The 12,995-nt window shown below is 42.6% G+C and overlaps 4 protein-coding genes and 1 pseudogene across 31 annotated transcripts in view; all 5 read left to right on the top strand.

Annotated features, from left to right (window-relative positions):
• The window catches only part of LOC146979773 (protocadherin gamma-C5-like), a 298,812-nt gene that overhangs the window by 120,770 nt on the left and 165,047 nt on the right, over positions 1-12,995 (top strand). The gene's annotated exons all lie outside the window — the stretch shown is intronic.
• LOC146979812 (protocadherin gamma-A10-like) lies at positions 828-3,401 on the top strand. The gene is made up of 2 exons (XM_085788844.1): positions 828-1,308; positions 2,596-3,401. Exons 1-2 carry the CDS (start codon positions 933-935, stop codon positions 3,399-3,401), a joined length of 1,182 nt encoding a protein of 393 aa, XP_085644970.1. The 5' UTR covers positions 828-932.
• On the top strand, positions 4,155-6,684 carry LOC146979811 (protocadherin gamma-A9 pseudogene; annotated as a pseudogene). Its single transcript, XR_015036834.1, has one exon. The product of XR_015036834.1 is annotated as a protocadherin gamma-A9 pseudogene (transcript).
• LOC146979810 (protocadherin gamma-A7-like) lies at positions 7,227-9,968 on the top strand. Its single transcript, XM_085788842.1, has 3 exons — positions 7,227-7,774; positions 9,062-9,837; positions 9,954-9,968. The coding sequence occupies exons 1-3, from the start codon at positions 7,399-7,401 to the stop codon at positions 9,966-9,968; spliced, it is 1,167 nt and encodes a 388-aa protein (XP_085644968.1). The 5' UTR covers positions 7,227-7,398.
• LOC146979809 (protocadherin gamma-A3-like) lies at positions 10,095-12,914 on the top strand. The gene has a single exon (XM_085788841.1). It carries the CDS (start codon positions 10,470-10,472, stop codon positions 12,912-12,914), a length of 2,445 nt encoding a protein of 814 aa, XP_085644967.1. The 5' UTR covers positions 10,095-10,469.

The following is a 12,995-nucleotide window of genomic DNA, read 5'->3' as shown; positions in this document are numbered from 1 at the left end:
TCATGTTTTTAATCTTCAGTCCCTAATCGCATTCATATCGAACATGTGATCATTCAGCACCATGGACAGCATCTCACGTATCACCTTTTGGGAGATTACTGCTTATGTATTCACTTGAAGAAGTTCAAAACGATATGAAACCTTGTTCTTATTTAGCCTTGCGTAGACATTTCACCCTCACATTTATTTTACCATTTTGTTACACGAATTGTTAATTCACTAATTACACATAATATTGGTGTCTGCCGTTATCAATTCCTAGAATTGATTTTGCCAGGTGAATTCGTTCGTTGTGAATGTTGTGTGTTATAATATTATAATTTCAACAATGACTTACAGTTTAAATCAGAGCCTGCATGTAGTTTCTCTTTGAGGGTTGAACCCGAATAACCTTCTTCATCACTTTTCTGTGCACATCTTTGAACGAGTCGTTTCATGTGAATTTATCCTAGAGAGCACTTAATTCCCCTTACCAGCAAATGTACTGTGGGTGAAATGATGGAGAACAAGAATTATATTTTTTGTTCTCTTTTACTGATCGTTTTTCATTTTACCTTTTGAACTGGAATTTATCATTTGAGGCCTCTTTCTGTTGATTTGGAGCTGGTAAACGTAATCTAATTTACAATTCCACTTGAGATATAAATGTGTCCGTCATGGTAGTTTTAGTACTGTGTTAGAAAGCTTGAGTGATGTTCAACTTTTAGACTCTAAGTGACGCTGTTGTTCAGTAAAACATTATGTCGTCATTCAGTCCACCCTCTGACTAAGAGGGAGCAGGTTTTCTTCCTGTCGAGGAAAGACTGTGTTGTGGATACACAGCAAAAATACTTATTAAGGAATCTGCTGTAATTTTCGAACTTTTCTTTGAATTTCTTCACCCCTGCCAGTGAAGGATTATCATTTGTGGATATCGCTGACAACCGAGTATCATGGCTGCTTTGGGATTATTGCGACATTTCCGAAAGCATTTTTGCTCAGGCTTGGGGTCGCCCGCATGGTTAATTGCCTATATTTTGTTTTTGACTTCGGTGGTTAATTGCCAGATTCGTTATTCTATCCCAGAGGAGATGAAGAAAGGTTCTGTGATTGGTAACGTGGCACAAGATCTCGGTTTGGATCTAAGGAGACTCCGTTCTGGCCGGGCCCGGATTGTGACTGCAGAAAACACCCAGTACATCGAATTGAATGCAGACAAAGGGATTCTAGTCGTGAGTGAGAGGATAGACCGAGAACAGCTTTGTGGTGATGTAACACCGTGTAGTTTCAGCTTTGAAATAATTTTGGAAAATCCAATCGAGTTGCATCGTATAATGGTTGAAATCCTGGATGTAAACGATAATTCTCCTGTGTTTAGAAATAACCACATTCAAATGGAGATAAGCGAGTCGGCTGTAATCGGGTCTCGCTTCGTATTGGAAAGTGCAGATGATCCAGATGTAGGTCTCAATGGACTGCAAAAATATGTTTTAAGCACAAGTGACAATTTTGTGCTGAAGCAACACGCCAATCCAGACGGCAGCAAATTTGCAGAAATTATCCTCCAAAAACCCTTAGACAGAGAGCAGCAACCCCGCCTGTCCTTTAAACTGATTGCAGTGGACGGTGGAACACCGCAGAGATCAGGTACAGTAAATATTGACATCACAGTGTTAGATGCTAATGATAATCCTCCAGTATTTAATCAGTCTGTATATAGGGCCACTGTCTTAGAAAATGCAACACCAGGGACTCACATCATAAGCGTAAACGCTACAGACGCTGATATCGGATCAAACGGCATGGTGACTTATGCGTTTTCTAATTTAAAAGGGAACCTAGCCGACACGTTTAGTATTGACAAGAATACTGGTAGATTAACGGTTTCTGGACAAATAGATTATGAAAAGGACAAAAAACACGAAATTAGAATAGAAGCAAAAGATCAAGGAGGGCTGACAGATCTTAGTAAGGTAATAATTGAAATTGTTGATGTTAATGATAATGCACCAATCATAAGCGTCATGTCCTTTTCTAGCCCTCTGTCTGAGGATGCTCCAATCGGCTCCACTATAGCCGTATTTAATGCTAAAGACGCAGACTCGGAAAGAAACGGGCACATTTTATGTACCATTGAAAGGAATTTACCTTTCAAAATAACATCGTCGTTGACTAATTACTACTCACTGGTTTCAGACATAGCTTTCGACCGTGAAAAAACTCCAGAATACAATATTACTATAACTGCGACAGATTCAGGTTCCCCTGCCCTCTCAAGTGCTATAAAATTGCACCTTAAAATTTCTGACGTCAACGACAATCCTCCTTCGTTTGATCAATTGATTTATAACGCTCACATCACAGAGAATAATGTCCATGGGATGTCAATACTTACTGTCCGTGCAGATGACTCCGACTCGAATCAAAATGCGAGAATCACTTATATCTTGGAAGACACACAAGTTGGTGGTTTCCCAGTTTCTACGTATGTATCTATTAACTCTGAAACAGGTGTTATTTGCGCGATTCGTTCCTTTGATTATGAGCAAATTAAACAGCTAGTTTTAGTTGTGAAAGCTCAGGATGGAGGCTCTCCCCCACTCAGTAGTAATGTGACTGTGAAAATCCTGATCCAGGACCAGAACGACAACCCTCCTCAGGTTCTCTACCCAGTCCAGACTGGTGGCTCTCTGGTGGCTGAAATGGTGCCTCGTTCAGCAGATGTGGGCTATCTGGTGACTAAAGTGGTGGCTGTTGATGTGGACTCTGGACAAAATGCCTGGCTCTCCTATAAACTGCAGAAAGCCACAGACAGGGCGCTGTTTGAAGTGGGCTTACAGAATGGAGAAATAAGAACTATCCGCCAGGTCACTGATAAAGATGCAGTCAAACAGAGACTGACTGTTATAGTGGAGGACAACGGACAGCCCTCTCGTTCAGCTACAGTCATTGTTAACGTGGCGGTGGCGGACAGCTTCCCTGAAGTGCTGTCGGAGTTCACTGACTTTCCCCACGACAAGGAGTACAATGACAACCTGACTTTTTACTTAGTGTTGGCTCTGGCTGTAGTTTCCTTCCTCTTCATCACGTGTTTAGTGGTGATTATATCAGTGAAAATCTACAGATGGAGACAGTCTCGCATCCTGTATCACTCCAATCTCCCTGTGATTCCATATTATCCTCCACGTTACTCAGACACTTTGGGGACAGGGACTCTCCAGCACGTGTACAATTACGAGGTGTGCAGGACCACTGACTCCAGAAAGAGTGACTGTAAGTTCGGCAGAGCTGGTAGTCAGAACGTGCTGATAATGGACCCCAGCTCTACAGGGACGATGCAGCGGATTCAGAATGAAAAGAGCATCCTGGATGAACCAGACTCTCCTCTAGAGGTGAGTTACATGTTAGTTTTAGCTCCATAGAACTATTTCCGTTTCATGGTGAGCTGTTGAACTCAACCGCCATTTCAGCACCACGGACAGCGTCTCAGTTTACATTACATTTTGTGTGTGCGATACAAGCACAGGCACATGGTTTAAATCACTTGTATTTTTTCTTTAAACAAACTTAAAAGTTGTCTGCTTCTGATTGTTATTGGGCATTTTATGTCGCGGTGATTTCTATTCTCTAGTTGTGCACTCCATGCTGTTTAACGCGTTCCCGTCTGGTCTATATCAGTATACTGAAAAAAACAAACAAACAAAAAAAAATCGTCATTGCTCTCATCAATTATCGCCCATATTTTTGAGGGAATAATGGATTTCCTTGCCAGCACTCAGTTTGAATGATTTATTTAGTTACGTTTTGTTATTTTGTCCCTTTGGGTTGTTTAACCTGTATTTATTCACGCATTGACTTGTTTAGGAGCTACTTTAAACAAAATGTTCCCACCCTGAATTAAGTGTGATACAGTATTGTTATGTGTTGAAGATGGGTATTTTTCCTATGCATATTGATGAAGACGCAACCCCATACTACATTGCGTTTTTAACTGTGGACTCTAAGTGACGCTGTCGGTCAATCCCACACAGCCCTCTGAACATTACCCACAGAGACCCCTCCCCTTCCTTCCGTGTCTTCTCAGAAAAAGAAAACGGCATTGGCAAGATTGTGTGAGCTGTTGTTCGATGAAAAACATTCACATTAGGCCATAGGTTAATAGATACCCTGAAAGAAGACGCCGCTATTCCGCCATGAATCGATTCTAACCACCGTAATTTGGAGATTAAAGAGACTATTTTATGTTTTTCTTTTGCTATGGCGTGTGGAATATTAACCAACACCCGGTACCTAAAATGGCGCTTTGGTTGCGGACTGAATTGGCAGCTTTTCTTGGTCTTTTTTTATTTCATCCATGTGGTGGACGGACACATCAGATACTCAATCCCGGAGGAGATGAAGAAAGGCTCACTTATCGGTAATGTAGCACAGGATCTTGGTTTGGATCTGAAAAGGCTTCGGTCCGGTCGGGCTCGTCTTGTGACCGGGGAACACATCCAGTATGTCGAGCTGAAATCAGACAAAGGGATTCTAGTCGTGAATGAGAGAATAGACCGTGAGCAGCTTTGTGGAGACGTAACACCTTGCAGTTTCAGTTTTGAGATGATTTTAGAAAATCCAATGGAGCTACACCAAATAACAGTAGAAGTAACCGATATAAATGACCATTCACCCACATTTAAAAGAAATAGCATCCAGTTTGAAATCAGTGAAATAGCCAGTATTGGCTCTCGGTTTCCATTGACCAGTGCAGACGACCCAGATGTGGGTGTTAATGGACTCAGAGAATATCTTTTGACGGAGAATGAAAATTTTATTTTGAAACACAGTTCCAATGCAGAAGGAAAGAAATACGCAGAGATGGTGCTTCAGAAGCCGTTAGACAGAGAGACAAATCCTCGTCTCTCTCTAAAGCTAATAGCCGTAGACGGTGGAAGTCCACAGAGATCTGGCACAGTAAATATAGATGTCACTGTTCTTGATGCCAATGACAATGCGCCTGTATTTAATCAATCTGTGTATAAAGCTAATGTAATAGAAAATTCACCCAGAGCTACTTACATTACCACTGTTAATGCTAGTGACGCGGATTTCGGCTCAAACAGTGTTGTTACGTATTATTTTTCAGATCTGAACAGTGGTCTGAATGATTTGTTTATGATTGATGAAAAGACTGGTGTAATTTCAACTACAGGATCTATTGATTATGAAAAAGATAAAAGGTACGAACTTAGAATCGAAGGAAAGGATCAAGGAGGACTGACAGATGCGAGTAAAGTGATAATCGAGGTTACTGATGTGAATGACAACGCCCCTACCATTAGCGTCATGTCATTCACCAGCCCTGTGTCAGAGGACTCGCCTCCTGGTACAACTATCGGCATTATAAATGTTAAAGACCTGGATTCAGGTGATAATGGACAAGTCAATTGTAGAATAGAACAAAATGCACCTTTCAAGATTAAATCCAATTTGAGAAATTACTACACTTTGGTAACAGATACTGTGTTAGATCGTGAAACTGTATCAGAATATAACATCACTGTCGTTGCGACAGATGCAGGCACGCCTCCGCTCTCAACTAAAAGAACATTTAATTTAAAGGTTTCTGACGTGAACGATAATCCTCCAGTGTTTTCACAGGGAGTTTACAACGCGTTTATTGCAGAGAATAACTCTCCAGGTATTTCTGTTCTGACACTTACGGCTAAAGATCCTGACGAAAACCAAAATGCCCGAATCTCATATATTCTGGAGGATTCTAACCTTGGTGGATCTTCGATTTCTGAATATGTTTCTGTAAATGCAGAAAGCGGAGTGATACACGCAGTGCGCTCGTTTGATTATGAGCAAATTAAACAGCTAGTTATAGTTGTCAAAGCTCAGGATGGAGGCTCTCCTCCACTCAGTAGTAACGTGACTGTGAAAATACTGATCCAGGACCAGAACGACAACCCTCCTCAGGTTCTCTACCCAGTCCAGACTGGTGGCTCTCTGGTGGCTGAAATGGTGCCTCGTTCAGCAGATGTGGGCTATCTGGTGACTAAAGTGGTGGCTGTTGATGTGGACTCTGGACAAAATGCCTGGCTCTCCTATAAACTGCAGAAAGCCACAGACAGGGCGCTGTTTGAAGTGGGCTTACAGAATGGAGAAATAAGAACTATCCGCCAGGTCACTGATAAAGATGCAGTCAAACAGAGACTGACTGTTATAGTGGAGGACAACGGACAGCCCTCTCGTTCAGCTACAGTCATTGTTAACGTGGCGGTGGCGGACAGCTTCCCTGAAGTGCTGTCGGAGTTCACTGACTTTCCCCACGACAAGGAGTACAATGACAACCTGACTTTTTACTTAGTGTTGGCTCTGGCTGTAGTTTCCTTCCTCTTCATCACGTGTTTAGTGGTGATTATATCAGTGAAAATCTACAGATGGAGACAGTCTCGCATCCTGTATCACTCCAATCTCCCTGTGATTCCATATTATCCTCCACGTTACTCAGACACTTTGGGGACAGGGACTCTCCAGCACGTGTACAATTACGAGGTGTGCAGGACCACTGACTCCAGAAAGAGTGACTGTAAGTTCGGCAGAGCTGGTAGTCAGAACGTGCTGATAATGGACCCCAGCTCTACAGGGACGATGCAGCGGATACAGAATGAAAAGAGCATCCTGGATGAACCAGACTCTCCTCTAGAGGTGAGTTAAATGTTGTAGCTTTCGCTCCGTTTATTTCCGTCTCATGGTGAGCTGTTACGCAACCGTGATTTCAGCACCACGGAGAGCGTCTCATCTTGTATCACTTCATAAGAACGCTGCTTTTATATTGACAGTCTAAATACAACGTCATTGTTGATGATCTGCTGTTTCATTTTTTGCCCCAGACACACTGATTTGAACCAGTGGTATTTTTCTTGATATAAAGTGACAAGTTGCTTGGTTCCTCCAACATAATAAGTCGGCTTTTTGGGTGTTGTGATTTCTGTTCTCTTACTTACGTTCTGTGCCTGTTTTTCTATTTTTTTATACACTGTACTCGACTAGATAATAGCATGAGGACTGTTTTGATTGGTTTTGGGGGATTTTTGCGTTGAAATGTGGCATTTTTCACTTATTAAATATCCCTCTAGAAGCATTTCTTATGGCTGTACTAATTGTGGACTCTAAGGGACGCTGTTGATCAATCCAACATAGGCAGCTCAGCATTACTCTCAGATCCCCTCCCCTGTTTCCTTGGCATCTGAAAAAAAAGACAGCGTTTGTTATGTGAGCTGACGTTGAATCGAAAAGAGTCGCATTAGGCGTTACATCCACACAGAAAACGGGAAGGAAGATATTTTGCCGTGATTCGTCTCATGCATTCATCATAATAATCACCGTCATTTGGAGATTACAGAGAGTATTTCGTGTTTTTCTTTTGCTATGGCATTTGGAATACAAGCCAACACCCGGTGCCTAAAATGGCGCTCTGGCTGCGGATTGAATTGGCACTTGCTGCTGTTTATTTTGTATGTCGACCATGAGGTTCACGGACACATCAGATACTCCATCCCAGAGGAGATGAAGAAAGGCTCTCTTATCGGTAATGTAGCGCAGGATCTTGGTTTGGATCTGAAAAGACTTCGGTCGGGCCGAGCTCGTATCGTGACCGGTGAAAACATCCAGTACACAGAGTTAAGGACAGACAAAGGGATTCTAGTTGTGAATGAGAGGATAGACCGCGAGCAGCTTTGTGGAGACGTGACACCGTGTAGTTTCAGTTTTGAGGTGATTTTAGAAAATCCAATGGAGCTGCACCAAATAACAGTAGAAGTAACAGACATAAATGACCATTCACCCACATTCAAAAGAAATAGCATCCAGTTTGAAATCAGTGAATCGGCTAATACAGGCTCTCGATTTTCATTGACCAGTGCAGACGACCCAGATGTGGGTGTTAATGGACTCAGAGAATACTATTTGACGGAGAATGACAATTTTATTTTGAAACAAAATTCTAATGCAGAAGGAAAGAAATACGCAGAGATGGTGCTTCAGAAGCCGTTAGACAGAGAGACAAATCCTCATCTATCTCTAAAGCTAATAGCCGTAGATGGTGGAAGTCCGCAGAGATCTGGCACAGTAAATATAGATGTGACTGTTCTTGATATCAATGACAATGCGCCTGTATTTAATCAATCAGTGTATAAAGCTAATGTAATAGAAAATTCACCCAGAGATACCTATATTACCACTGTCAATGCTAGTGACGCGGATTTCGGCTCAAACAGTGTTGTTACGTATTATTTTTCAGACCTGAACAGTGGTCTGAGTGATTTGTTTATGATTGATGAAAAAACTGGCGTCATTTCAATCATAGGTTCTATTGATTATGAAAAAGATAAAAAGTATGAGCTCCGAATTGATGCAAAAGACCAAGGCGGTTTGACAGATGCGAGTAAAGTGATAATCGAGGTTACTGATGTGAATGACAACGCCCCTACCATTAGCGTCATGTCATTCACCAGCCCTGTGTCAGAGGACTCAGCTCCTGGTACAACTATCGGCATTATAAATGTTAAAGACCTGGATTCAGGTGATAATGGACAAGTCAATTGTAGAATAGAACAAAATGCACCTTTCAAGATTAAATCCAATTTGAGAAATTACTACACTTTGGTAACAGATACTGTGTTAGATCGTGAAACTGTATCAGAATATAACATCACTGTCGTTGCGACAGATGCAGGCACGCCTCCGCTCTCAACTAAAAGAACATTTCATTTAAAGGTTTCTGACGTGAACGATAATCCTCCAGTCTTTTCAGAGGGAGTTTACAACGCGTTTATTGCAGAGAATAACTCTCCAGGTGTTTCTGTTCTGACACTTACGGCTAAAGATCCTGATGAAAACCAAAATGCCCGAATCTCATATATTCTGGAAGATATTAATATAGGCGGCTCTTCAATTTCTGGATATGTTTCTGTAAATGCAGAAAGCGGAGTGATACACGCAGTGCGCTCATTTGATTATGAACAAATCAAACACCTAGTTTTCATTGTGAAAGCACAGGACGGAGGCTCTCCTCCACTCAGTAGTAACGTGACTGTAAAATTAATGATCCAGGACCAGAACGACAACCCTCCTCAGGTTCTGTACCCAGTCCAGACTGGTGGCTCTCTGGTGGCTGAAATGGTGCCTCGTTCAGCAGATGTGGGCTATCTGGTGACTAAAGTGGTGGCTGTTGATGTGGACTCTGGACAAAATGCCTGGCTCTCCTATAAACTGCAGAAAGCCACAGACAGGGCGCTGTTTGAAGTGGGCTTACAGAATGGAGAAATAAGAACTATCCGCCAGGTCACTGATAAAGATGCAGTCAAACAGAGACTGACTGTTATAGTGGAGGACAACGGACAGCCCTCTCGTTCAGCTACAGTCATTGTTAACGTGGCGGTGGCGGACAGCTTCCCTGAAGTGCTGTCGGAGTTCACTGACTTTCCCCACGACAAGGAGTACAATGACAACCTGACTTTTTACTTAGTGTTGGCTCTGGCTGTAGTTTCCTTCCTCTTCATCACGTGTTTAGTGGTGATTATATCAGTGAAAATCTACAGATGGAGACAGTCTCGCATCATGTATCACTCCAATCTCCCTGTGATTCCATATTATCCTCCACGTTACTCAGACACTTTGGGGACAGGGACTCTCCAGCACGTGTACAATTACGAGGTGTGCAGGACGACTGACTCCAGAAAGAGTGACTGTAAGTTCGGCAGAGCTGGTAGTCAGAACGTGCTGATAATGGACCCCAGCTCTACAGGGACGATGCAGCGGATACAGAATGAAAAGAGCATCCTGGATGAACCAGACTCTCCTCTGGAGGTGAGGTGCTATTTGCAAAACGCTTACTTATGCAATCTGTGTTTCTCTAAAATGCCGGTAAATTGCGATCGATGGCTGCAGTGTGATGGTGTTGTTCAGCACCACAATGTGGACAGCTCCGCTGGAAGTGAAAATGGTTTCTGTCATTCATATTTGTCAATTTCCGTCGTACCCTCTAGTGAAAAACTGTCACCTCATACAGTGCTTTTATATTGTGGCATGGTTCTCAAAATTTGCAAACGTCGTATTAGAATATTTTTCTCCCTCTTATTTTGATGTCAGTTGTCAATATGATAGTTTACACATATCGATATTTAGAGTTTCCCTGCTTTGAATATTTACTTAATTTTACTTCCAAAGAGATTGGTGTTCACATGTTGGACTCTGAGTGACGCTGTTGATCAAGAATTTAATGTTTCCATCTTCACTCTGTCACAGTTCAGGGGCGTTCTTTCTATATTGAAGTAAGCTTAGAGGCATCAGCAAACCCGAGCTGGATATCACGGAAAAGGAAACCTTTTGATTCCAGCGACTCTCTTTTTACTTATATGTGGAAATAACACATGTGGATATAGCTGAATTCTGATCCGAGGATTTTGTTTCTTTTTACACGACAAAAGGTCTTTTCGGACATGGCGTATCAGCAGCTACTCTGCAAATGGCGTTTCTATCTCGGACCTCAGTGGGTAATGGTTATTTTTTCACTTTGCTTATTAGATATGGTATCCGGCCAAATCCGGTACTCAATACCAGAGGAGATGAAGAAAGGCTCTCTTATTGGTAATGTAGCACAGGATCTCGGTTTGGATCTAAAGAGGCTCCGTTCTGGCCGGGCCCGCATAGTGACCGGAGAAAACATCCAGTACACCGAGCTGAAGACAGACAAAGGGATTCTAGTCGTGAATGAGAGAATTGACCGCGAGCAGCTTTGTGGAGAGGTTACACCGTGCAGCTTCAGCTTTGAAATAATTTTAGAAAATCCCATGGAACTACACCACATAACGATTGAAGTGCTGGACGTGAATGATCATCCACCCGTATTTAAGAAGTCAGATATTATGTTAGACATTAGCGAATCTGCTAATGTTGGAGCAAGATTTGTGTTGGATAGTGCAGAGGATCCTGATGTTGGCGTCAATGGCCTGCAAAATTATGTTTTAACCCCAAATGACAATTTCGTGTTAAAGCAGCATCTAAATCCAGACGGGAGTAAATATGCAGAGATGGTCCTTCAGAAGCAGTTAGACAGAGAAGAGGTCCCCACTTTGTCTTTAAAGCTTATAGCAGTAGATGGTGGAAATCCGCAGAGATCTGGCACCGTAAATATAAACATATTTGTCTTAGATGCCAATGACAATGCGCCCGTTTTCAACCAGTCTGTTTATAAGGCCACGGTGATAGAGAACGCAGCAATAGGTACTAATGTTATTGCTGTAAATGCTACAGACGCAGATAGTGGATCAAATGGTCACATCACATATTCGATTTCAAACGCCAAGGGCTATATAGCTGATTTGTTGTCCATTGATCAAGTCTCAGGTGTGTTATCTATTTCAGGCCCAATAGATTTTGAAAAGGATAGAAAATATGAGCTCAGAATTGATGCAAAGGATCAAGGCGGTTTAACAGATTCGAGTAAAGTGATAATTGAAGTAACTGATGTGAATGACAACGCCCCTACCATTAGCGTCATGTCATTCACCAGTCCTGTGTCAGAGGACTCAGCTCCTGGTACAACTATCGGCATTATAAATGTAAAAGACCTGGATTCTGGCGATAATGGACAAGTCAATTGTAGAATAGAACAAAATGCACCTTTCAAGATAAAATCCAATTTAAGAAATTACTACACTTTGGTAACAGACACGGTGTTAGATCGTGAAACTGTATCAGAATATAACATCACTGTCGTTGCGACAGATGCAGGCACGCCTCCGCTCTCAACTAAAAGAACCTTTAATTTAAAGGTTTCTGACGTGAACGATAATCCTCCAGTGTTTTCACAGGGAGTTTACAACGCGTTTATTGCAGAGAACAACTCTCCAGGTGTTTCCATTCTCACTGTTAGGGCACAAGATCCTGATGAAAACCAAAATTCCAGAATCTCATATATTTTAGAGGATATGGATCTTGACGGATCTCCAGTTTCTCGCTCTGTATCAGTTAATGCAGAAAGCGGAGTGATACACGCAGTGCGCTCGTTTGATTATGAGCAAATTAAACAGTTAGTTTTCGTTGTCAAAGCTCAGGATGGAGGCTCTCCTCCACTCAGTAGTAATGTGACTGTAAAATTAATGACCCAGGACCAGAACGACAACCCTCCTCAGGTTCTCTACCCAGTCCAGACTGGTGGCTCTCTGGTGGCTGAAATGGTGCCTCGTTCAGCAGATGTGGGCTATCTGGTGACTAAAGTGGTGGCTGTTGATGTGGACTCTGGACAAAATGCCTGGCTCTCCTATAAACTGCAGAAAGCCACAGACAGGGCGCTGTTTGAAGTGGGCTTACAGAATGGAGAAATAAGAACTATCCGCCAGGTCACTGATAAAGATGCAGTCAAACAGAGACTGACTGTTATAGTGGAGGACAACGGACAGCCCTCTCGTTCAGCTACAGTCATTGTTAACGTGGCGGTGGCGGACAGCTTCCCTGAAGTGCTGTCGGAGTTCACTGACTTTCCCCACGACAAGGAGTACAATGACAACCTGACTTTTTACTTAGTGTTGGCTCTGGCTGTAGTTTCCTTCCTCTTCATCACGTGTTTAGTGGTGATTATATCAGTGAAAATCTACAGATGGAGACAGTCTCGCATCCTGTATCACTCCAATCTCCCTGTGATTCCATATTATCCACCACGTTACTCAGACACTTTGGGGACAGGGACTCTGCAGCACGTGTACAATTACGAGGTGTGCAGGACCACTGACTCCAGAAAGAGTGACTGTAAGTTCGGCAGAGCTGGTAGTCAGAACGTGCTGATAATGGACCCCAGCTCTACAGGGACGATGCAGCGGATACAGAATGAAAAGAGCATCCTGGATGAACCAGACTCTCCTCTAGAGGTGAGTTACATGTTGTAGATTTGGCTCTGTAGAAATATTTCCGTCTCATGGTGAGCTGTTACGCAACCGTGATTTCAGCACCACGGAGAGCGTCTCATC

Source organism: Trachurus japonicus, chromosome 10 (assembly GCF_045865225.1).
Source record: "Trachurus japonicus isolate A0001 chromosome 10, Traja_1.0".
Lineage (NCBI taxonomy): Eukaryota > Metazoa > Chordata > Actinopteri > Carangiformes > Carangidae > Trachurus > Trachurus japonicus.
Note: the sequence above shows the minus strand (reverse complement) of the source record. Positions and strands in the feature narration are given on the sequence as shown.